General features: G+C 43.2%; 1 protein-coding gene across 1 annotated transcript in view; it reads left to right on the forward strand.

Moving 5' to 3' along the window:
* Window positions 1-10,540: 10,540 nt before the first annotated feature.
* The window catches only part of IPO7 (importin 7), a 64,223-nt gene continuing 48,202 nt past the window's right edge, over window positions 10,541-26,561 (forward strand). Inside the window, exon 1 of the mRNA XM_017891442.1 lies at window positions 10,541-10,797. Within this exon, the coding sequence (XP_017746931.1) occupies window positions 10,714-10,797 (84 nt within the window). The 5' untranslated portion in view covers window positions 10,541-10,713. The remainder of the gene's footprint in view (window positions 10,798-26,561) is intronic.

Raw genomic sequence — 26,561 nt, forward strand, 5'->3', positions numbered from 1 at the left:
GCCACCGCGCCCGGCGACAATTACTATTAATAATTAAAAGTAATATCACCATTAATAATAGAACAATCATATCAGTAATTCATGTTACTTAATTAAATCAATAAGTGACGTTGGTAATAAAATAATAATTAATATTAAGATTAATAACTAATATTATTGAATAATGACATGAATAGTAATAATTAATTCAACCATGCATAATAATATATTTATATTTACTAAAAATTAATAGCATTATACTATTAATTATATTAACATTGATAATTATTAATAAAACTGATGTTTGATAATTAATAATATTATTACTCCTAATACTGCAGGGGGTGTACACCTAACTGTGATATTGTTCCTAATATCCAGAGATGGAGACCATGATATTAGTTTTAATATCACAGTAGGTGGACACTCACCCTGTGACACTGATCCTAATATCCAGGGGCTAGAGTATGACATGATTCCCAACAGAGCAATGAATGTACAGCCACCCGGTGATATTGCTCCTAGAATTCACGGAAAAAGCCTATGATATTATGCCCAATATCGCAGGGAGTGTACACCTCTTCTGTGATATTGTTCCTAGTATCTGGAGGGGGAAGGATGATAACAATTCCAGTATTGCAGGCTGTGTTCACCCACCCTGTGATACTGTTATTAATATCCTGGAAGGGAGAGGATGATATTAGTCCCCATAAAGCAGGAGGTGCACACCCACCCTGGGATATTGTTCCTAATATCCATTGGAGGGGAGAGGCTGATATCACTCCCAATATGCCAGGGGGTGTACATCCACCCCGTGATATTGATCTTAATATTCAAAGGCCGAGAGGTTGATATTACTCGTAATACAGCAGAAAGTGTACACTCCTGTGTGATACTGTTCCTGATATCCAGAAGGGGAGAAGATGATATTACTCCCCATGTCACAGGAGGTGAACACCCACTCTGTGATAGCTTTCCTAATATGCAGGGGGAGAGGGGATAATATTATTCCCAATATTGCAGAAGGTGTACACCCCCCCACCGCCGTGATATAGTCCTTAATATTCCAAGCTGGAGAAGACGATATTACTCCCAATATCGCAGAAAGTGTACACCCCCCAGTGACAGAATTCCCATGACCCAGGAGGGAAGAAGATGATATTACTTTCAAGATCGCAGGGGGTGTACACGACCCCAGTGATACTGTTCCTAATTTCCACGTGGGAGAGGATGACATTACTCCCACTATCGCAGGGGTCATAAACACTCCTTTGATATTGTTCCTAATATCCAGGGCGGGGGAGAGGATGATATTCCTCCCTATATTGCAGAGGGTGTTCACCAGTCTTTGATATTGTTCGCAATCTCTAGAGGGGGAGATGATATTATTCACAAAATCGTAAACACGCTGTGTGTCCACCGTGGATCCCAATATCCAGGGATGGATATTACTCCCCTTATCGCGGGGGGTGTTCACCCCGCATGTCATATAGTTTATTTTATCCAGGGAGGAGAGGATGATATTGCTACCAATATCGAAGAAGTGTACAGGCCCCCTGTGATATGGTTCCTAATATCCACGTTGGGAGAGGGTGATATTATTCTCAATATCACAGGGGCTGTACACGTCGCCTATGATATTTTTCCTACAATCCAGAATAAGAGAGAACGATATTACTCCCAACAGTGCAGGGGGTGTACCCCTCCACCATGTGATAATGTTCTCAATAGCTAAAGGAAGAGAAGATAATATTATTCTTTGTAGTGCAGGGGATGTACACCCACCTGTGATATTGTTCCGAATATCCAGGGAGGGAGAGCATGATATTACCCCTAGTCTCGCCGTGGATGTACACCCACTTTGTGATATTGCTCCTAATATCCAGAGGGTAGAGTATGACATTACTCCCAATTTAACAGTGGGTGTACATCCACCCGGGGATATTGCTCCTAATATTCAGGGAAGGCGAAAGTGATATTACTCCCAATACTGCAGAGAGTGTACAACCCTTCTGTGATATTGTTCCTAATATCAGGTCGGGGAGAGGATGATATTACGTTCGATATCGCAGGTTGTGTACACCCGCTCTGTGATATTGTTCCTAAAATCCAGGAAGGGAGAGGAGAGTATGATTTTCTATATAGTAGGAGGTGTACACCCACGCTGGGATTTTGTTCCTAATATCAAGGAGGGGAGAGCGTAATATTACTCCCAATATGGCAGGGGATGTACATCCCGCCTGAGATATTGTTCTTGCCATTCAAAACAGGAGAGGATGACATTACTCCAGATATCGAAGAAAGTGTAAACCCCCGTGTGATATTGTTTCTAATATCCAGAAAGGGAGAAGAGGATATTAATCACTATATCGCAGGAGGTGTACACTCACTCTGATATTTTTCCAAATATGCAGGGGGGAAAGAGGATAATAATATTCCCAATATTGCAAGGGTTGTATACCCCCGTGTGAGGTGTTCCTTAATAATATGGCAAGGCGGAGGGGAGGATATTACTACATATATCACAGAAAGTGTACACCTGCCAGCGATATTGTTGCCATGATCCTGGAGGGAAGAGGATGATATTACTTTAAATATCACAGAAGGTGTACATGCCCCCCAGTGATATTGTTTCTAATTTCAACGTGGGAGAGGAGGACATGATACCCAATATTGCAGGGAGTAGAAACACTCCTGTGATACTGTTCTTAATATTCAGGGAGGAAGAGGATGATATTACTGCCAATGTACACGGGTGTACAACCGTCTGTGAAATAGTTCATAATTTCCAGAGGGAGAGATGTTATTACTCACAACATCGTAAACAGGCTGTGAGTCCACCGTAGATCATAATAGCCAGTGGGGGAGAGGGGATGGCTCTTACTCCCCATATCGCGGGCGGTGCCTCACCTCCCTGCGATGTGGATAGTAATGGCCGGGGGGAGAGGAGAAGGGGGTGCCATTACTCCCTATACTGAGAGGGGTGCCTCACATGTTGATTAATGGCAATCTCTTTCCTCCTGGATCCTAGATACAATTTTGCAGTGTGTGTGTACACAGACTGCGAGTTTGAAACTATTATCGTCGTCCCCACTTCCGGATATTAGGAACAGTATTACGAAATGTTGTACAGTCTTTGCGAGATTTCGGGTTATATCATACTGCGTTTCCCTGAATATTCGGAGAAATACCACAGGGCAGGTGCACCCGAACTACTATATTTGAAGGAACATCATACTCAACTTCTGGAAATTTGGAGCAATATCACAGAATGGGTGCAATGCCACTGTGATATTTGAAGTAATATCGTGCTCTCCCCCAGTAGTGGTTAGGAACAGTATCACAGGGGGTTGTATACCTTCTGCGGTATTGGGAGTAATATCATCATCTCTTCCTTTAGATGATAGGAACAATATCACGGGGTGGGTGGTGTGCACCCAATGTAGTATTGGGAGTAATATCATTCTCTCTTCTTCTAGATTTTACGATTCATATCACAGGCGGAGGGTACAGCCCTTGTTATATTTGGAGTAATATCTTCTTTCAACCTGTAGATTAAGAATAATATCCCATGGGGGGCTGTACATCTCTTCAATATTGGTAGTAATACTATCTTCTCCCTTCCTGGATATAAGAAACAATATCACAGGCGGGGTGTACACCCCTTGTAATATTCGGAGTAATATCACCTCTCCCCACGTGGTTATTAGGGACAAAATCACAGGGTGGGTGTATAGTTCCTACATTATTGGGAGTAATATCATCCACTCACCCCCTGGATATCACAGAAGATCGTCAGTAATATCATCCTCTTCCCCCACTCCCCCGGATATTAGGAACAATACCAAGGGGTGGTGGGGTGTACACCCACTGCAACATTGAAAGTAATATCAGCCTCTTTCACGCTGGATATCAGGAATTATATCACAGGTGTGTGTGCACCTTCTGAGATACTGGGAGTTAGATCATTCTCTCTCCCTGTCGGTATAAGGAACAATATCCCATGGTGGGTGTACATCTCCTGCGATATTGGGCGTAATATCACCGTCTTCCAATGTGGATATTGGGAATAATGTCACGGGGGTGTGTGTGCACCTTCTTCGATAATAATGTCACAGCGGGGGTGTACACCTTCTTCGATATCATCCTCTCCCCTCGGGATTGTAGGCAAAATATTGAAGGGGTTTTACAACTCGTGTGATACTGGGAGTAATATCATCCTCTCCCTCTGGATTGATGGAACAACAATATTAGTTATTGATATTAATAAATATAATAGTAATTAATAGTATCATCAATATTAATACTTATAATAATGATAGTCAAAATTAATATTATTCATAAATATTAAAGATCACTATTAATAATTAATAGTAATATCATTATTATTAATAAAAATAATAATAGTAGGTAATGTTAATTAAATCAATAGTAAATAAATAATGATGATATTAAAATAATGTTAAGATTAATAATTAATGTTGTTGACAAATAACATCAATATTAATAATTTTAATCACACTTAATCATAGCATAGGGAAGGGATTCCCATAAACATCACTGTGGTCTCACTGGGTCAAGGAGAAAGAGTTTGAAGTTTAGAAGGCTGAGATGAATGGTTATAGCAGTATGATTTTTGAAAAGAGGAGTTACACGGAAAAAGAGCTCCAGAAATCCACATGGGGTCCCCTCCTCCTTTTCTGAATATTAAGATGGTTATATGCAGGGTGAAACCTCACAGCTTGGACAAATAATAACCAAGGAAGGGGTTAGCCAAAGAGTTCCTAGAGCTCTCATAGGACTAGGACACTAGATTAGAGAAAGCTTGTTGATTACTTGGGGGGCATCAGTAGAAATCCCCAAAAGGCCACACATTAGTTGTACAGTAAAATAGCCCTATAGTAGATACTAACAGACTTGATATTTTCGTTTATTTATTTATTTATGGTTGTATAGCTTTTTTTTTTGAGACTGAGTTTCATTCTTGTTGCCCAGACTGGAGTGATCTTGGTTCACTGCAACCTCCGCCTCCTGGTTCAAGCAATTCTCCTGCCTCAACCTACCGAGTAGCTGGGCTTACAGGAGTGTGTCATCACGCCCAGCTAATTTTGTATTTTTAGTAGAGACAGGGTTTCTCCATGTTGGTCAGGCTGGTCTCGAACTCGTGACTTCGGGTGACCTGCCCTCCTCGGTCTCCCAAAGTGCTGGGATTACAGGCATGAGCCATCGTGCCCGGCCCTCCTCTTTTTTTTTTTTTTTTTTTTTGACTTTACGTTCTAGGATACAGGTGCAGAACATGTTACATAGATATACATGTGCCATGGTGGTTTGCTGCACCTATCAACTCGTCATTAGGTTTTAAGCCCGCATTCGTTAGGTATTTGTCCTAATGCTCTCCCTCCCTCTGCCCCCCCAACCCCTGCAGACTTGATCTTAAAAACCTTTAATTGGCTGGGCACAGTGGTTCACGCCTGTAATCCCAGCACTTTGGGAGGCCGAGGCAGGTGGATCATGAGGTCAAGAGATCGAGACCATCCTGGCCAGCATGGTGAAACCCTGTCTCTACTAAAAATACAAAAAAATAGCTGGATGTGGTGGCACACACCTGTAGTCCCAGCTACTCAGGAGGCTGAGGCAGGAGAATCGCTTGAACCCAGGAGGCAGAGGTTGCAGTGAGTTGAGATCATGCCACTGCACTCCAGCCTGGTCACAGAACAGGATTCCGTCTCAAAAAACAAACAAACAAAAAAAAAAAAAAACAAACAAACAAAAAAAAACTTTAAACAAGATTTGTAAGTATCAAACTGAACTCTATAACTTAATTGCTAACTAGGTCAAATCCCAACATTTGTTAAAGAAAAACAAGAAAACTCACTCACTCAACAACTTGAAATTCATATCAATATCCAGTAAAAAAGACACAAAATGCAACACAAGTTACTAATATCAGGATGAAAATATCACTGCAGATAGTGTAGACATCAGAATAGTGATAAATGAATATTATGAACCACTTTATGCCAATAAATCTGAAAATTCAGATGAAACGGACATATTCCTTGATAGACACAGACTGCCAAATTTGACTTAAGAAAAAGTGGGCTGGGAGTGGTGGTTCACGCCTGTAATCCCAGCACTTTAGGAAGCCGAGGCGGGTGGATCACCTGAGGTTAGCAATTAGAGACCAGCCTGGTCAACATGTTGAATCCCCGTCTCTACTAAAAATACAAAAATTAGCCAAATGTGGTGGCGGGCGCCTGTAATCTCAGCTACTCCGGAGGCTAAGGCAGGAGACTTGCCTGAACCCAGGAGGCAGAGGTTGCAGAGAGCCGAGATTGTGTCATTGCGCTCCAGCTGGGTGACAAGAGTGAAACTCCATTTCCCAGAAAAAAAAAAAAAAAAATTAGCAAATTGGCTAGGCACCGTGGCTCACACCTGTAATCCCAGAGTTTCTAAAGTCCAAGGTGGGAGGATTGCTTGATACCAGGAGTTTGGGACGAGCCTTGGCAACATGGTAAAATCCTGTCTTTACAAAATTTAAAAAAATAAATTAGCTAGGTATGGTGTCATACACCTATAGTCCTAGCTACTTGGGAGGCTGAGGCAGAAGGAGCACTTGAGCCCAGGAGTTTGAGGCTGCAGTGAGCTATGATCATGCCATTGCACTCCAGCATGGGTGGCAGAGTGAGACTCTGTTAAAAAAAAAAATTGCAAATTGAATTCTGTAATATGTAAAAATGACAATGCACCATGACCAAATGAGGTTTATCCCAGGAAAGCAACATGTAAAAATCTATTACAGTTATGCAACATGTAATGATGGTTTAGTCGAGAATGGGAGAATGGATTGCATACAGGACAGTGAACATGAGATTATAATAGCATATTATATTACTGTACATTTTCTATGTTTAGATACACGAATACTACCATTGTGTTACAATTGCTCACAGTATTCAGTACAGTAATATGCTGTGGAGATTTGTAGCCTTGGCCATGCATGGTGCCTTATGCCTGTAATCCCAGCACTTGGGAGGCCGAGGCAGGCAGATCACTTGATGTCAGGGGTTACAGGCGCACACCACCACATCTGGCTAATTTTTGTATTTTTAGTAGAGACGAGGATTCAACATGTTGACCAGGCTGGTCTCTAACTGCTGACCACAGGCGCTCTTCTTCTTTTTTTGAGGTGGGTCTCACTCTGTTGCCAGGCTGGAGTGCAGTGGTGTGATCTCGGGTCACTGCAACCAACCTCCACCTCCCAGTTTCAAACGATTCTCCTGCTTCAGCCTTCCGAGTAGCTGGGACTACCGGTGCGCGCCACCATGTCTAGCTGAGTTTTGTATTTTTAGTAGAGACGGGGTTTCACCATGTTGGCCAGGGTGGTCTTGATCTCTCGACCTCGTGATCTGCCAGCCTCGGCCTCCCAAAGTGCTGAGATTACAGGCGTGAGGAGCCTCCGCGCCTGGCCGCATCTCTTCTTAATTTTTGTCTAATTTCATCCTACCTCAGAATCAACTCTGAGACTATGTTTTATGCTCTTCTGAATTCTCAGCCTTCACCTTGCCTAAGGAGGCTTAGATACCTATGTTGGCTGTAGTGCTGGGGATTGAGATTGTGGGACACCATAAGATTATGTAATTGTGTTTACAGTGGCTTAACAAACAACTTTTTTCATTAGTCTTATCATATTTATTTATTGAGCACTCATTCATTTCGGTGTCTACCACAAAAAGATGGATGTGGTCCCTGCCCTAGAGGAGTTCACACGGAAACTTCCAGTCACATAAGTCACATTGTCTGTGTCACCAGCTTGACAAAATAAAACTAAAATCTACAAAGAGGTTGAGTGTGCTAATCACTCTACCAGCTAACTCCTGAATGGGCCCTGGGGCCAAGCTCCTTTTGTGAATACAGGAATGCTGGCTCCCCAGACAGGATCTTGTACCCAGTGTGCTCTGTTCTCTCTGAAGAATGAGACACAGGCCCCATGCCAGCTGTAGATCTGCAAGCCTCGCTGGCTCCCTGTTCCCAGCACTATAGCTTAAAACCATATTTTTCACCACCACTTCTTTTCCCTTTCAGTTTTAGGGAGAGGAAATCAACATTTTTGGACTACTTTCTATGTGCCAGGTTCTTTCACACACATTGTGCTCTGCTAATATCTTCACAATTCCATGATATACAAGTCAATTCTGGAATCTAGGCGTATAATGGAATAACTTTTGAATCACAAAGAATGAAGCTTCAATTCTGGCTCAGCCGCCTAAAAGTCATTACTAGTTTATTAATTCCTTTCTTCATTTATTCACTAAAGAATTTTTTAAACTGCTCCTATACATTCTAACTCTGTGGTAGGAGGTGAGGATACAAAGGTGAATAGAACATAATCCTGTTTTCAAGGGCCTCAGTTTGGGCAGTGGAGCAGGGAGAGGAAAATTCTTTTTATTTCTGAGGCAGAGTTTCACTCTTGTTGCCCAGGCTGGAGTGCAATGGCACGATCTCAGCTCACTGTAACTTCTGCCTCCCGGGTTCAAACAATTCAGGGAGAGGAGAATTCTTAAACAGATTGTATTTGTAATACTATTACACTTTTTACAGGTTATTATTATGAAAACTTTCTGACTCTTCACAATTTAAGTAGCCTGAGGCTTGGTTCTTCATTTGTAAATTTTTTTTTGAGACGGAGTCTTGCTCTGTTGCCCAGGCTGGAGTGCACTGGCACGATCTCAGCTCACTGTAACGTCTGCCTCCCTGGTCCCAGTGATTCTCCTGCCTCAGCCTCCTGAGTATCTGGGATTACAGGTGAGCACCACCATGCCTGGCTAGTTTTTGTATTTTCAGTAGAGATGGGGTTTTGCCATGTTAGCCAGGCTGGTCTCGATCAAACTCTTGACCTCAGGTGATCCCACCCACCTCAGCCTCCCAAATTGCTGTGATTACCATTGTGAGCCACCACACCTGGCCTAAGTTAGGAATAATTCTGTCTTCCAGGCACAGTGGCTGGCATATAGAAGGTAGTAACATTGCAAAACCCACCGCTCCAGGGAAAGGCTTTCGTGTGCCTTTCCTTCTTTTTTTTTTTGTAAACTAAAAACAATAAGCGATCATTTAACAAATTGTATTTGAAGGCTTACAATTAATTTTAAGTATACCTGTTTATATAACTTTGTTACAATAATAACAGATATGAAAGGAAATTACTCCAAATTTCACCATCCTATTAATAGAAAATAAATTATTTTCATTTGCCAACCTTGCTTTTCAGTCTTTGTCCATGTTACAAAGCCATATCCTTACACAAATACTTTTTTGTTATACTTTTTAATGGCTGTGAAATATTTAATTTACTGGATTCTTGCTATTTGCTTAACCAGTCCTATATTGTTCAACATTTCTCTTCAGAGGCAGAGTGATTTAGTGGAAACAATGGAAAGTTTGAAAACAAAGATCCTAGGTTTGAAATCTTAGTTGAACCTCTTACTACGTGACCTTGGGTAAGTTATTTAACCTTTCTGAAACAAACTTTTTCTTGGCTGTTATAAAAGAGGACTTTTTCTTTCTTTCTTTCTTTCTCCCCCCTCCCTCTTTTTTTTAAAGAGATGGGGTCTCGCTAGGTAGCCCAGGCAGTAGTGTAGTCGCTATTCACAGGCATGATCTTAACAGGCTGCCACCTTGAACTCCTGGTCTCAAGCAATTCTCCTGCCTCAACAGGTGGATTACGCCCGGCTAGGAAGGTAAATTTTAATAGGGATTATGCTCTTACTCTGCATTAAGAGGTGATTTATATAAAGTCCCAATTAAAATTTGGATGCTCAATAAAAAGCCATAATTTCAGTATTTGGTAATTACCAACATGTAATGTGATAAAAAACCTTTCAAATCTTCCGTGTTATTGCCTTAGGATAAAGTCTCATAAGTGGAATTACTGGGTCAGAGTTTAAACATTTTTTGTTTTGTTTTGTTTTGTTTTTTTGAGACGGAGTTTCGTTCTTGTTGCCCAAGCTGGAGTGCAATGGCACGATCTCGGCTCACTGCAATCTCCGCCTCCCGGATTCAAGCGATTCTCCTGCCTCAGCCTCCCGAGTAGCTGGGACTACAGACGTGTGCCACCACGCCCGGCTAATTTTTTGTATTTTTAGTAGAAACGGGGTTTCACCGTGTGAGCCAGGATGCTCTCGATCTCCTGATCTCATGATCCGCCCGCCTCGGCCTCCCAAAGTGCTGGGATTACAGGCGTGAGCCACCGCGCCCGGCAGTGTAAACATTTTAATGGCAATCAGAAACACATCTCAAATTGATTTTCAGAGTTTCCTTCATTTACGCAGCCATTAGCAATAGATTGCACCACTGTATCTGATTCCATTTATGATCACTGTGAAACCTTTTGTAACTGATTGTTTTGCTTTTCTTTTTGCGGAATTTGAACATTTTTCGTTTTTGAATAGCAAGACTTCTCTGTAGGAACGACAGCTCAGGCAGTCACGTGGGCTGCGGACAGTGTTTTGTGGACTACATCTCCCAAAGTGCTCCGCAGGCGCGCCCACAGGAAGTCGCCGGAGCATCTCCCGCCTCCACGCCGAGGCGAAGAGGTTCTATCCGGGGCCTTGGAGCTTCTCTTTCCTTTCGCGCCGGTTGCCGCTGCGGAGCGCGGCGGGTCCATGTGCGCAGTGAGTGGCGCTATCCCTGGCCCAGTAGCACCCGAACCCCGGGTTTGACCGAGTCCGCGCTGCGATGGACCCCAACACCATTATCGAGGCCCTGCGGGGCACCATGGACCCAGCCCTGCGTGAGGCCGCGGAGCGCCAGCTCAATGAAGTAAGGACGCCCGGCTAGCGGTGGCGGCGGGCAGGCGGGCAGACAGAGGTGGCAGGCCGAGCCCCCGGGGCCTGGCCGGAGGCGCGGACGACGTCGTTGAGGGCCCCAACAGGAGGGTGGGGCGGACATCTGACGGCGACTTCCACGCCGGGGCGCCTCGATGTGATATGGTGGTGGTGGCTGCAGCCAGGGCTGCCTTTGCTTCGGATCCTGAGCTGGGCCTCTGACTGCGGTCTAGGCATGAGGAGCCGGCTGAGGCGAAGCGGGCGTGACGGGTTGGACACATGGCCGGCTAGGGTGGCCCGCCGCCCTCTGGCTCATGCCCAGCTCGTTCCTCACGCCCAGGACGGGGCGAAACTTACTGGGAGGTTTTTCAGACGTTTCTGAGACCAGTCTCGCTGTCGCAGGGTTTGGAGGGTCTCCTGGGAATGCCGATCGGTCCTTTGGGGGCTGCGCCTGTCATCCTTGTCACTTGGCTGGGCTGATCAGTGGCCTGCCTCGGGTACAACTTCCTTCTCTCTGTCTGAGTTGCTAGGGAAGGCTTTCAAAGGCAAACCCGCGCCTCATTAGTAGGACAGGGGTAGTGCGGGACATTCAGAGTCTGATCCCTGCTCTTCCACTGTCATAATGCTTCAGTCGGAGGGCTGGCTTATGTAGTGGAAAGAATCAGGTGAAGTGCACCCTTCTAGGTATAGCTGCACCATTGATTTCTTGAGTGACCTTGGGCCAGTCACTTAACCTCTTGATCCTGAGTTTTTCCCATTCATAAAATTACGCCACAGAGTTGCTGTGACAGTCAGGTGCGATAATGTTAAGTCTGAGTGCCTTGGAATGTGCCGAGCTCCTTATCAGTTCAGATATTGCATTCTCTGAAGGTTGTTTTTTTTTTTTTCCCCATATTTTGGGGGGACCGCTCCTTGGAAAACAGCTTTATTGCATGAATATTTATTGTACTATCTCCAATGTCATTCTTTGTTTCTAAACTTTTGCAGTTTTATGTATTAATTATCAGTATTTTAAAGCCTCCTTAAAAGGGCTGCTGTAACTTTTTTGCCAGTTAGTAACTGTCTTTTAGCATACTGCTGAATCTGCCAGCTTTATTGAACTTTAGTGTACATTTTTTAACTGAAAAATCACACTTTAAAATAGAAATTCAACTATTTTATGCGTCTTTTAGCTGGTAAATAATTTAAAAACGTTGTTTATATTGACTTACCAGAAACAGCAGAAGTGTTACTAATTGGACTTTTTCAGTGTAAAGGGCTGCACTAGAGATCCGTCCCTCATGGAACTTACAGTTCAAGAAGACTACCTACAGAGTTTACAGAAATTAAATGTAAAATTATTTGAGAATGTTAAATCTATTTTATATGTAAATTAGATCATTATACCACACGAAGTGATGATTATGTGTTCAAATTTTTAGACTCAGAGTCACCTTGGGAGGAGCTTAGTTTTTTTGGATATAAAGTAGTGAGTTGAACCGTATTACTATTTTGAACCATTACACAGCTATGGAACGGATCACTTTTTGTTTTGATTTGCTTTGTGATAGACATGGGTTAAGGTGAACATTATTTTGCTTGTTAAATAATAATGCAGTTACAAGCCTAGAAAAGCTGAAAGTTCAGTCACGGTCATTTCTATCATGACTTTGCTGTAATCGCATATTATTTTGACTAATTATACTTGAGTGTAATTATTGATTTTAAAAGTGAGTACTTGAAAGAGTTGGTTCGCTTCTACAAAAATTGGGGAAATAATACTTCCTGAAAATCTGATATTCATTTATTCCTCAGATAGACATTGCATGTCTAGTATATGCACTAACATCTTGTAATAGAGACCTAGGGTATTTCACAAGCTGGTTTTTGGAAAATAAACAAATGATCAAAATAGCATTCAAAGCCTTTTTTACTTAACCATTAAACTACTGTTTTGGAATACTGTCAAACAGTGAACACCGCTAATCTGTCAAAGAAAATTTATTGCATGGCCTTTACTTTTGTAATCCTTAGCTATTTACATTTCATACCTTTCTTTCAATTATAACACTTAGATTTTTAAATATTCTTCCTAAGGTAAATTTTCTATTAGTGTATTTACTTTCATTCCATTTTAATACACTGCTTCTCCCTCTCCCTTCTTCCATTTAAATATTTTTTGCTTTGACTTTCTTGTGGCAGAACATTGATTTGGGAGACAGATCTCAGATAAGTCTTGAATATAGTAAGAATGAGGAAGTAACATTTCTGAAAGGCTCTTGCTTTGAAGAAGATAGAAGAAGGAATTATTCTATGATGTCTGTCATTCCACTGAGGCTGTGTTTTGGTTCATTTAGAACCAAAGAAAAAGATCATTGACGTTTGAATGAATCTCTTCACTAAGTGAAATAATCACTGACTCAATGTAAAATTTGTAAATGTTATTAAAGTGTTTATAGTGTAGATAGTGTCAAAATAAAATAGCGCTTCTGCCTCAGAGTCTTTGCACTTAACTCCTTGGAACTCCTTTCACATAGTTAACCCCCTAACTTGTTCTCTCATTTCCTTCCATCCCTGTTCAAATATTTCCTTATCACTGAGGAATTCCTTGACCATCATACTCCCTATCTCCTTTCACTTGGTTTCCTCTATAGCACTGATTTGTTATACACATTTGGTTTATTTTTAAAATTAATTTTATTTGGCCGGGTGTGGTGTTTCACGCCTGTAATCCCAGCCTTTTGGGAGGCCAAGGCGGACTGATCACTTGAGGTTGGGAGTTCGAGACCAGCCTGACCAACATGGAGAAACCCCATCTCTACTGAAAATACAAAATTAGCTGGGGGCGATGGCACATGCTTGTAATCCCAGCTACTCGGGAGGCTGAGGCAGGAGAATTGCTTGAACCTGGGAGGCAGAGGTTGTGGTGAGCTGAGGTCGCACCACTGCACTCCAGCCTGGGCAACAGAGTGAGACTCCATCTCAAAAAAATTAATTGATTAATTAATTTTTAAAAATTGGCCGGGCACAGTGACTCATGCCTGTAATCCCAGCACTTTTGGGAGACTGCGGCGGGCGGATCTACCTGAGGTCGGGATTCAGAGACAGCCTGACAACATGGAGAAACTCCGTCTCTACTAAAAATACAAAATTAGCTGGCGTGTGGCACACGGCCTGTAATCCCAGCTTACTTAGGGAGCGCGCGACTGAGGCAGGGAAAGTCGCTTGAACCGGGGATGGCAGAGGTTGCGGTGAGCCAAGATCGTGCCCCATTGCACTCAGCCCTGGGGCAACAAGAGCGAAACTCATCTGAAAAAATAAAATAAAAATAAATAATTTTTTTTTTTTTTTTTATGAGACAGAGCTTCTCTGTCACCCAGACCTGGAGGTGCAGTGGCGCTATCTCAGCTCACTGCAAGCTCTGCCTCCCAGGTTCTCGCCATTCTCCTGCCTCAGCCTCTTGAGTAGCCAGGACTACAGGTGCCTGCCACCACGTCTGGCTAATTGTTTGTATTTTTAGTAGAGACGGGGTTTCACTGTGTTAGCCAGGATGGTCTTGATCTCCTGACCTCGTGATCCACCCGTCTCGGCCTCCCAAAGTGCTGGGATTACAGGCGTGAGCCACCGCACTTGGCCTTTTTTTTTTTTTTTGGAGATGGAGTCTTGTTCTTGTTACCCAGGCTGGAGTGCAGTGGCACAGTCTCAGCCCACCGCAACTTCTGCCTCCCGGGTTCAAGCGATTCTCCTACCTCAGGCTCCCGAGTAGCTGGGATTAGGTGCCTGCTGCCACAACTGGCTAATGTTGTATTTTTAGTAGAGACAGAGTTTCACCATGTTGGCCAGGCTGGTCTGGAACTCCTGACCTCATGATCTGCCCGCCTCGGCCTCCCAAAGTGCTGGGATCACAGGCATGAGCCACCATGCCCAGCCTATTTATTTATATTTATTTTTTGAGACAGGATCTTGCTCTGTCACCCAGGCTGGAGTGCAGTAGTACCATCATGGCTCATGGCAGCCTCTCCCTCCCGGGCTCAAGCAACACTCCCACTTCAGCCTCCCAAGTAGCTGAAACTATAGGGACGTGCCACTATGCCCAACTGTTTTTGTATTTTTTGTAGAGACAAGGTTTCACTGTATTGCCCAAGCTTGTTTTTAATTTTTTCAGAGCCAAGGCCTTGCTGTGTTGCCTAGGCTGGAGTGCAGTGGACTCTGGTGCACTACATAGTACACTACAGCTTAGAACTCTTCGCCTCAAGCAGCCTCCTCCTTTCTGAGCCTCCCATGTGGGTGGGACTGCAGACATGTGCTACCACACCTGGCCTAATTTTACTTTTGTTCTCTCCACTATAATTTTAAGTTTCATGAGGTCATGACTTATTATTTTTTGTTATTGTTATTCCTTAATTTGCCAGTAATAGGCTTTATGACTTACTGTTATGATACTAGTAAATAGCAATATGGGCTTTAGCTCTTTTATTTATTTTTAAACATTTACTATTATTTTTGTGGCAGGGTCTCACTCTGTTGACCAGGCTAGAGCGCAGTGGCACGATCTTGGCTCACTGCAGCCTCCAATCCCAGGTTCAAGCGATTTTCAGGCCTCAGCCCCTTGAGTAGCTGAGACTTAAGGTGCATACCACCATACCTGGCTAATTTTAGTATTTTTTTATTTTTTTTATTTTTTTTTTAGACGGAGTCTCTCTCTGTGGCCCAGGCTGGAGTGCAGTGGCCGGATCTCAGCTCACTGCAAGCTCCGCCTCCCGGGTTTACGCCATTCTCCTGCCTCAGCCTCCCGAGTAGCTGGGACTACAGGCGCCCGCCACCTCGCCCGGCTATTTTTTTTTGTATTTTTTAGTAGAGACGGGGTTTCACTGTGTTAGCCAGGATGGTCTCGATCTCCTGACCTCGTGATCCACCCGTCTCAGCCTCCCAAAGTGCTGGGATTACAGGCTTGAGCCACCGTGCCCGGCCTAATTTTAGTATTTTTAGTAGAGACGGGGTTTCGCCACGTTGCTCAGGCCGGTCTGGAACTCCTGACCTCAAGTGATCCACCCATCTTGACCTCCCAAAGTGTTGAGATTACAGGCATGAGCCACTGCACCAGCTGGCATTTTTAAATATAATGCCAGGAAGATACTTATGAAATACTCATTCCGAAGGATAATTCCCAGTCTGGTTCATGTAACAGCAAATGTCTGTGTGCTAGGCACTGAGCTAAGTAGTTAGATGCAGAGAAATTCATGATCACTTTCTTTCTAGAGCTCCATAATCACTATGTCACTGGCCCTTACAATACATGTGGTCAGTACTATAATAAAACTATATGTAAAGTTTGGATAAGGAAACTATTGGATCTGATTTTGGCTAAGGTGGATATGATCTCGGCATCAATAGTCTCTCCCCTGTTGTATTTGCAGCCAAGAAAAATGCTGTAAGTAGAATTAGAGGGTTTACCCAGAGGACATTTAGACTCTTAGTTCCTAAGCTCAATATTTTATATAATGGTTATATATATATATATATATATACCTTTTCTTCTTTCAGTGGAGTTTCGCTCTTTTTGCCCAGGCTGGCGTGCATTGGCGCCATCTGGCTCACTGCAACCTCTGCTCCCGGGTTCAAGCAATTCTCCTGCCTCAGCCTCCCAAGTAGCTGGGATTAAAGGCATGTACCACCACACCCGGCTAATTTTTGTGTTTTTAGTAGAGATGGGATTTCACCATGTTGGCCAGGCTGGTCTTGAACTCCTCACTGCAGGTGATTTACCCGCCTCGGCCTCCCAAAGTGCTGGGATTACAGGCGTGAGTCACTGTGCCTGGCCTAATTTTGTATTTTTAGTAGACTTGGGGTTTCACCACGTTGGCCCAGTTGGTCTCGAACTCCTGACCTCAGATGATCCGTCCGTCTTGGCCTCCCAAAGTGCTGGGATTATAGGCCTGAGCCACCATGCTCGGCCTAATGGTTTTATGTATATAGGCAGCAGGGCTACTTTCTCACATGCTTTATATGAAAAAGTGAACTTGCTTTTGATAAGTTTCTTGATATTTTGGGGTTTTTTTTTTTTTTTTTTTTTTTTTTTTAAACTCACACTATCCTGGCTCACTTTTGGGATTGTCACAGACAGTTAACTATTACTGCTGTATGTGATATACCTTACTTATAAATGGTTCATTTGCTTTCATTTTATTAAAAATATTTAATTAATGAAAATCTTAGGTCTGGAGAAGTGTAAAATAATGGCATATTTGTAGGATAATTTGGAATGTTTAGAAATAAAGCAATAAAAGAAGACCAGAGTAGCCTGTAGTTTAGATAACATTCCTTCACCAGGAATATTTTAAAGTTACTGTTCTGAATTTGGGAGAAGGAAAGTCCCTGGATACTTTGGCTCTTAGATAGCAAGTTATTCAGTGATGTAGCTTGTTAAAGATCTGAAAGAGGCTGGGCGGAGTGGCTCACGCCTGTAATCCCAACACTTTGGAAGGTAAAAGCAGGGAGAAGATCACTCGAGTTCAGGAGTTCGAGACCAGCCTGGGCAACATAGGGAGACCCTGTCACTACGAAAAAATTCTTGTAGTGACATGAGCCATGGCACCTGGCTGCTAAACAATTTCTAATAAAAAAGTTTTTTTTTTTTTTCAAGTTCCTAGTTGGAGACCAGGTGCGGTGGCTCACGCCTGTAATCCAGCACTTTGGGAGGCTGAAGTGGGCGGATCATGAAGTCAGGAGTTCGAGACAAGCCTGGTCAACATAGTGAAACCCTGTCTCTAAAAATATGAAAAATTAGCCGGGCGTGGTGGTGGGTGCCTGTAATCCCAGCTACTTGGGAGACTGAGGCAGGAGAATCGCTTGAACCTAGGAGGCGGAGGTGCAGTGAGCCAAGATCCCGTCATTGCATTCTAGCCCAGGCAATAGTGCGAGACTGTCTCAAAAAAAGAAAAATAAAATTAAAGTTCCAGCTGGGTGTGGTGGCGCACACCTGTAATCCCAGCACTTTGGGAGCCTGAGGCGGGTGGATCACGAGGTCAGGATGGAGACCATCCTGGCTAACATGGTGAAACCCCATTTCTACTAAAAATACAGAAAATTAGCTGGGCATGGTGGTAGGCGCCTGTAGTTCCAGCTACTCAGGAGGCTGAGGCAGGAGAATAGCATGAACCTGGGAGGCAGAGCTTGCAGTGAGCAGAGATCACGCCACTGCACTCCAGCCTGGCAACACAGTGGGACTCCATCTTAAAAAAAAAAAACAACATAAAACTTCCTAGTTGGAAAGCATAAAAATAATATTGTAAAATAATATAATAATAATAATAATTATTATTATTATTATTATTTTTGTGATGGGATTTCACACTGTTACCCAGGCTGGAGTGCAGTAGTATGAACATGGCTCACAGCAGCCTTGACTCTCCTAGGATCAAGCTATCCTCCTGCCTCAGCCTCCCAACTAGCTGGGACTACAGGCGTGCACCACCATGCCTGGCTAAGTTTTTGATTTTTTGTAGAGATGAGGTCTGTCTTTGTTGCCCAGCCTTGTCTCCCAAAGTGCTAGAATTACAGGTGTGAGCCACTGCACCTGACATATTACTGTTTTTTAACAAAGGCAGGGGGACACAGTGAAGAGCCTTAGCCTTGTCCTGAGTCTATGACTGTAATGACTTAACCTCACTGTGCCTCATATTTCATGTAGCCAAAGTAGATGTCATATTTGCCTTTGTCAAATTCTTTATTTTTATTTTTTTTATTTTTTTTCTGAGACGGAGTTTCGCTCTTGTTGCCCAGGCTGGAGTGCAATGGCGCAATCTCAGCTCGCCACAACCTCCGCCTCCCAGATTCAGGTGATTCTCCTGCCTCAGCCTCTTGAGTAGCTGGGATTACAGATACGCACCACCACGTCTGGCTAATTTTGTATTTTTAGCAGATACGGGGTTTCTCCATGTTGGTAGGCTGGTCTCGAACTCCCAACCTCAGGTGATCTGCCCACCTCGGCCTCCCAAAGTGCTGGGATTACAGGTGTGAGCCACTGTGCCCAGCTTGTCAAATGCTTTAATAACAACAAAGGTTAGAAGTTCCTTCGTTCTTGAAATTACCTGGTTGTATTTTATGTAAAAATCTGATATCACAGCATTCTTCCACCTCCTATGTTCCTTAAAAATGGTCTGAAGTATAGTAGCTAATTGAAAGTCTCTTTGGTTATATTTCAGTGGAGAGAAATAATACAAAATTACAGTTTTGGCCGGGTGCGGTGGCTCAGGCCTGTAATCCCAGCACTTTGGGAGGCCAAGGTGAGTGGATCTCAGGATCACCTGAGATCGGGGGTTGCCTGGCCAACATGGCAAAACCCTGTCTCTACTAAAAATACAAAAATTAGCCGGGCGTGGTGTTGCGTGCCTATAATCCCAGCTACTCAGGAGGCTGAGGCACGAGAACCGCTTGAACCTGGGAGGCAGCGGCTGAAGTGAGCCGAGATTGCTCCATTGCACTCCAGCCTGGGCGACAGAGCAAGACTCTTGTCTCCAAAAAAAAAAAAAAAAAAAAAGGTACAGGTTTGAAGAGTAAGTTTTAAAAGATATTGACATTAGTGATTACATTGGAAAATGTGGGTCTAGAGGGAAAACTGATTTTGAAGACATGCATTACATACAGGGTGTCTAGTTTGAGGAGCTGGTAAACATCAAGTAGAAAAAGTCTAGCAGGCCATTGGAATGTGGAGCTGAAGTTTAAGAGAGAAAGCAGCAATGGAAAAGTGATATTCTTCTGCAGGCAGGTAATTATAGTAGTATGATCCAAAGGTATGAGATGGACTAGAGGGCTAAACTTTCAACCATGTCTATTTTGAGTACTTTGAGAAACATCTGAAAAAGCAAACTGGGATTTTGTGCATAAAAGTAAGAGAGAAGCCAAGAAAGATAATTTTAAGAAGGTTGTTGTGGTTAGTGGTTAGTTTCCTTTTTCTCTTTTTTTTTTTCTTGAGATGGAGTCTCACTGTTGCCCAAACTGGAGTGCAGTGACACCGTGTCAGCTCACTGCAACCTCCATCTCCTGGGTTCAAGGAGTTCTTCTGCCTTGGCCTCCAGAGTAGCTGGGTTAACAGGCAACCACCACCATGTCTGGCTAATTTTTTAATATTTTTGGTAGAGATGGGGTTTCATCACATTGGCCAGGCTGGTCTCAAACTCCTGACGTCAGGTGATCCGCCCTCCTCGGCCTCCCAAAGTGTTGGGATTACAGGCGCGAGCCACCACAACAGGCTTAATTTCCTTTTTTTTACATAGATTGAAGAAATTATCTACCAATGAGCATGAATTACTTTGAAAATGAGTAAAAAAAGTTTAGAAAAAAGAAAGGGATGTTGATACTCCTAAATGAGAGAGGTTAAACAAACTGAAGACTTTCTGGGAAAATGCCTTAAACTATCGGTAACCTTCGAAAAGCAATTTCTAATTTTTTTCTTTTTTTTTTCTTTTGTTTTGAGACAATCTCTCTCTGTCTCCCAGCTGTAGTGCAGTGGCGTGATCTCGGCTCGCTGCAACCTCTGCCTCCCAGGTTCAAGCGATTCTCCTGCCTCAGCCTCCCAAGTAACTGGGACTACAAGCGTACGCCACCATGCCCAGCTAATTTTGTATTTTTAGAGACGGGTTCCACCATGTTGGCCAGGATGGTCTCCATCTCTTGACCTTGTGATCCGCCCGCCTCAGCCTCCCAAAGTGCTGGGATTACAGGCGTGAGCCACCGCACCCGGCCCTACCAATTCATTTTTATCTTTCACTGTTCAAAGTCTTTTCTCCGATTTCTGAGTTTACGTCCCTTAGGTTCTAACTTGAAATTTTACTTATTAGTCCAATTGGAATTAAACTCCCGACATAACTTCATACTGATCTTTTTTTTTCTTCATAGTGTCTGGCGCATTATCAGTACTAGTAAGAAGAATGGAGTTGGGTTTGTTGAAGAATTTTTTTTTTATTTTTTTTTTATTTTTTTTTTATTGAGACGGAGTCTCGCTCTGTCACCCAGGCTGGAGTGCAGTGGCCAGATCCCAGCTCACTGCAAGCTCCGCCTCCCGGGTTCATGCCATTCTCCTGCCTCAGCCTCCCGAGTAGCTGGGACTACAGGCGCCCGCCACCTCGCCCGGCTATTTTTTAGTAGAGATGGGGTTTCACCGTGTTAGCCAGGATGGTCTCGATCTCCTGACCTTGTGATCCGCCCGCCTCGGCCTCCCAAAGTGCTGGGATTACAGGCTTGAGCCACCGCGCCCGGCCTGTTGAAGAATTTTGATGCGATGAATTAAGGGTGACTATTGAAATTATCTGGGTTGATGACAGATAATGAGAAGGTTCAAAGATATGTAGGAAGGTGGTTTTGCGTTATGGTTAGGAGCTTTTAAAAGTAGAGTATTAGGAGGTTTAACCCTAATTAATGATGTATAATGACTCATTTGGTGCTTCAGTTCTATGTTAGAATCCAGGAGCTTGAGAAGGGGACTACTGGGCATATAATTAGGGGCAGCATCCAGAAGTTACATTTATATTTTGACTCATGTAAAAGATCTATTGTAGCATCTTCTGAGGCCTGTATTGATGTTTGCCAAATTGTTGACAATAATATCATAATTGCCCAAATTTTAGAGGGTTTTTGTGATAAAGATTGATGCTAGTGATATTTTAAATTTAGCTTATTTTTATTTTTTGAGATGGAGTTTCACTCTTTCGCCCAGGCTAGAGTGCAGTGGTGCGATCTTGACTCACTGCAACCTTCGCCTCCCAGGTTCAAGCCATTCTCCAGCCTCAGCCTCCCGAGTAGCTGGGATTACAGGCACCCCCCCCCCCACCACGCCCAGCTAATTATGTTTGTTGGAGATGGGGTTTCACCATGTTGGCCAGGCTGGTCTCGAACTCCTGACTTTGTTGTCTGTCCGCCTCGGCCTCCCAAAGTGCGGGGATTACAGGTGTGAGCCACCACATCTGGCCCTCATTTGTTACCTTCTTTGGGAGAATACAAGTCTTCCTGTCTTAGGAATTTCAGGTGGGTAGAAATGTGTATGGGACAGCTAGATAGATGTTCCTGGTTGAGATTGCCTGTGCTATATGTCCCCGCTAGCAGAAATATCTTTTCTTTCTTATTCTTACTCTAGCTTAGTTGTATGAAAGTTATAAAGTTACTTTTTTGTTTCAAACAAAATGTTTTCCTTGTGTTTTGTACAAAATGGGGTGGGAGGTAGTGTGGTGGTGCTGGTGGCAACGGCATCCACGGGGCTAGAAGTGGGTGGTGACACGGTCTGTCTCCAGCAAGTTGTCCAGGATTATGTCGGGCGTGGTGCCAGTCTTCTTCGCCAGCTCGCTGTGCTCCCTGGTGCTCAGGTACAGGTAGCAGTTGAGCAGCTCTCCATCCAGCATGTTGCGCACGGCATTCTGGAGGGTGTTTTTTGTTTGTTTGTTTGGTTGAGACGGAGTCTCGCTCTCTTCCCCAGGCTGAAGTGCAATGGCGCAATCTCGGTTCACTGCAACCTCTGCCTTCCAGGTTCTAGCGATTCTCCTGCCTCAGCCTCCCAAGTAGCTAGGATTACAGGCAGCCACCACCACGTCTGGCTAATTTTTGTATTTTTTTTTTTTTTTTTTTAAATAAAGATGGGGTTTTACGACGTTGGTCAGGCTGGTCTTGAATTCCTGACCTCAGGTGATCCACCTGTCTTAGCCTCCCAAAGTACTGGGATTACAGGCGTGAGACACCACGCCTGGCTGAAAGTTATGTGTTTTTTAATCAATTGCACTTTTAAAATTTATACTTAACATGTTTTCGAAGGTAATTAATGAGGTTAATAAAGTGATGAGTGTTGGGCCGGGCGTGGTGGCTCACCCCTATAATCCCAGAACTTTGGGAGGCTGAGCTGGGCGGACCACTTGAGGTCAGGAGTTGGAGACCAGCCTGGCCAACATGGCGAAAACCCATCTCTACTAAAAATACAAAAATTAGCTGGGCGTAGCAGCACATGCCCCTATAATCCCAACTGCTCAGGAAACTGAGGCAGGAGAGTCATTTCAACCTGGGAGGTGGAGGTTGCTGTGAGCCGAGATTGCGCCACTGCACTCCAGCCTGGGAGACAAAGCAAGACTCCATCTCAAAAAAAAAAAAAATGTTAAGTGCTTATTTTCGTAGTTCAGTGTTGTCGATTTAACTCTTCACACATTTAAAGTATGCAATACAGTGGCTTTTAGTATGTTCACAGTTGTACAGCCATCACCTAGTCTTTAAAACATTTCCATGACCCGACAAAGAAAATTCATTATCTTACCAGTCACTCCCCATTCCATCTCCGACCCCCATCCTAGCCCTAGGCAACAATCCTATTTTCTGTCTATATAGATTTGTGTATTCCAGACATTTCATGTATTTGGAATCATACAATATGTAGTCTTTTGTGACTGGCTTCTTTCATACAGCATTATGTTTTCAAAGTTGATGCATTGTTGTAGCATGTATCAGTACTTCATTTTTTTAAGTTGCCAAATAGCATTCTGTTGTGTGTATCAATAAGACATTTTACTTTCATTTGTTGATGGGCATACAGGTTGTTTCCACTTTTAGAGTATTATGAGTAATGCTGCTGTGAAAGTTGGGTAAAAATAGTCTTGATTTTGTTTTTTTAAGTTAAATCTGGGTAACCAGCACCCAGACCAAGACACATACAACATTTTCATTGGCCTAGAAAGTTTCCTTGATAGAAAGTTTCCTATTCAATACTGTTCCTCCTCCCAAGTTATTATTTTTCTGACTTCTATTTCTATAGATTAGATTTGCCTGCCTTAATGCACATAATGTAGCTGTACATCTGTCAAGCTAACAAAAACAGTGGTGGTTTTTGTTGTTGTTTAGAGTTGAGGTCTTGCTTTGTTGCCCAGGGTGGAGTGGAGTGTTGTGATCATAGCTTACTGTAGCCTCGAACTACAAATGCATGCTTCCACTCCCAGCTATAATTTTTAGGCTGGGCACGGTGGATCATGAGGTCAGAAGTTCAAGACCAGCCTGGCCAAGATGGTGAAACCCCGTCTCTAAAAATACAAAAAAAAATTTAGCCGGGCATGGTGGCAGGTGCCTGTAATCCCAGCTACTCGGGAGGCTGAGGCAGGAGAATCACTTGAACTCGGAGGGTAGAAGTTGCAGTGAGCTGAGATACGGCCACTGCACTCCAGCCTGGGCGACAGAGCGAGACTCCGTTTCCAAAAAAAAAAAAAAGAAAATTTTCTGTAGAGGTAGTGTCTTGCTATGTTGCTCAGGCTGGTCTTGAACTCATGACGTTGGGTGATCCTCCTGCATCAGCCTCCCAAAGCACTGGGATTACAGGTGTGAGCCACTGTGCTGGGCAGTTTTTGTTGTTCCAACATAGCTCCCAAACATAAACCAACAGCTTAATCTGGGGTTCTAATCATATAAAGTAGCCTGTTTCAAATTAAGGAAAAACTTCAGTGTTGGGAGCTAAAGAGAGGTTGTATACACAAAACCATATATGTGTGCTTTATGGGCAGTTTAAGGAACTAAAGGGTAACTTGGCTATATATCGATTTACACCTTCCTGATGTTAGAGTGTACTCTAAGGAAGGTGAGATTCTACTGAATATGGACATATAAAGGATATATCCATATCAAGACATATTTGTTATGTCTTGATATTTGCTAAGATATTTTCTGTGTTGTTTGTTTGTTTGTTTGTTTGTTTTTTGAGACAGAGTCTTGCTCTGTCACCCAGGCTGGAGTGCAGTGGCGTGATCTCGGCTCACTGCAACCTCCACCTCCTGGGTTCAAGCAATTCTCCTGCCTCAGCCTCCCAAGTAGCTGAGACTACAGGTGTGTGCCACCACACCCGGCTAATTTTTATATTTTTAATAGAGACAGGGCTTTACCATGTTGGTCGGGCTGGTCTTGAACTCCTGACCACATGAGACACCGTGCACCTGTGTTGTTTTATATGCTCCTTATAGCCATCCTGTGAAGTAGATTTTATTATTCTTAATTTGTTATTGAGACTTAGATTTACTGCATCAACTTGTTGAAGGCTTAGCATTCTAGGAAGTGGCATCACCTAGATTTACAACCAAGACTATCTGATTGCAGCAGTTCATTCCAGGAATTCATGATTTGATGCAGGAGATAAGATATATACTGTAATGTAAATGGTCTGAAAAGTGCCCTAGTAGTGTGGATAGTAATGTCCTTCGGGCTCATCCGTCTGTCCCTTAAATGTAAAAACCTTTCTCACTCTATACTCACCCTAGGCAATCACATCTTCCAAGGCATTTATTTCTTGGCTCTTCCAATTCATTCAGTGAATTTTTTTGAATAGCTTAAATGCCAAGTGTCATATGAAGAACTGGGGATGTAAACAGTATCGTCCTTACTCAGTGGGGCTTAGAGTCTAATAGGAGAAACAGGCATAAGAACCATCTACAAATATAGTACACAAATATGTAATAAGCATTATGAAGGAAAATAATGGTTATGAGAGCAATAGGGATCCCTGCTTTAGCTTGAGTGATCAGGCAGAAAAGGCTTCTCTAAGGAAATAATGTTTAAGCAGTGACCCAAACAATGTGAAACTGTGAACCAGTTAACTGGTGGAGCGTGCAAGAGAAGGATATTGTAGGTAGAAAGACACAGCATGCACAAAGACTCTGAAATGAAGTAATGTGTTTCTTTTTGCTTTTATTATTTTTTAATTGATACATGATAATTGTATAATACATATCTATGGGGTACAGTGGTATTTTAGTACATGTATACAACAATGTAATGATCAAATCAGGGTAATTAGCATATTCATCTCAAATGTGTATCATTTCTTTGGGCTAGGAATATTGGAAATCTGCTCTTCTAGCTATTTGAAAATATACAATAAATTATTGTATGGTTACCCTACAGTGCTATAGAACACTAGAACCTACTAGTTCTATCTGGCTGTGATTTTTTATCTGTTAAATATGTTTCTTTCTTGGTGAAAGCACCTAAAGGCTGGTAGGTGGGGCAGTGAGGAGAGCATGTTGAGAAAGTTTTTAAAAATGAAGCTGAAGGCCAGGCGCGGTGGCTCAAGCCTGTAATCCCAGCACTTTGGGAGGCTGAGACGGGCAGATCACGAGGTCAGGAGATCGAGACCATCCTGGCTAACCCGGTGAAACCCCGTCTCTACTAAAATACAAAAAAACTAGCCGGGCGAGGTGGCCGGCGCCTGTAGTCCCAGCTACTCAGGAGGCTGAGGCAGGAGAATGGCGTGAACCCGGGAGGCGGAGCTTGCAGTGAGCTAGATCTGGCCACTGCACTGCAGCCTGGGCGACAGAGCTAGACTCCGTCTCAAAAAAAAAAAAAAAAAAAAAAGGGGCGGAAAAAAATGGCGGGGACAAGATGTCTTTTTGTAGGACCTTGGAAGGTGCAGTAGAAAGCTTGTTAAAAGGTTTGTTTAAAGAGGATTTATAATTTTAAAAGATCTTTGGCTGCTAAATGGAGAATGATTGGGGGCACAAATAGTTAAATTAAGAGGGATGATAGTCACTTGGACTAGGTTGGTGTTCATGGGAATGGAGAAAGTGGATACATTTTAAAGAAGGATTTTGGATATAGAATTGACAGGACTTGATATATTAAATTGGGTTGATGAAGAGGAAAGTGGTGAGGATTACTGCGAGGATAGTGATGAGAGGTTGGAAGAAGTGGTACAGGGAAGTAGAGTAATAATTTTGAGGGGAAAATTATGCTTTATAAAGGTAGTGATTGGATGAGATCATCTGGGAAGAAGAA

The sequence above is a fragment of the Rhinopithecus bieti genome, unplaced genomic scaffold (genome assembly GCF_001698545.2).
Source record: "Rhinopithecus bieti isolate Rb0 unplaced genomic scaffold, ASM169854v2 scaffold_20891, whole genome shotgun sequence".
NCBI classification, from domain to species: Eukaryota; Metazoa; Chordata; class Mammalia; order Primates; family Cercopithecidae; genus Rhinopithecus; species Rhinopithecus bieti.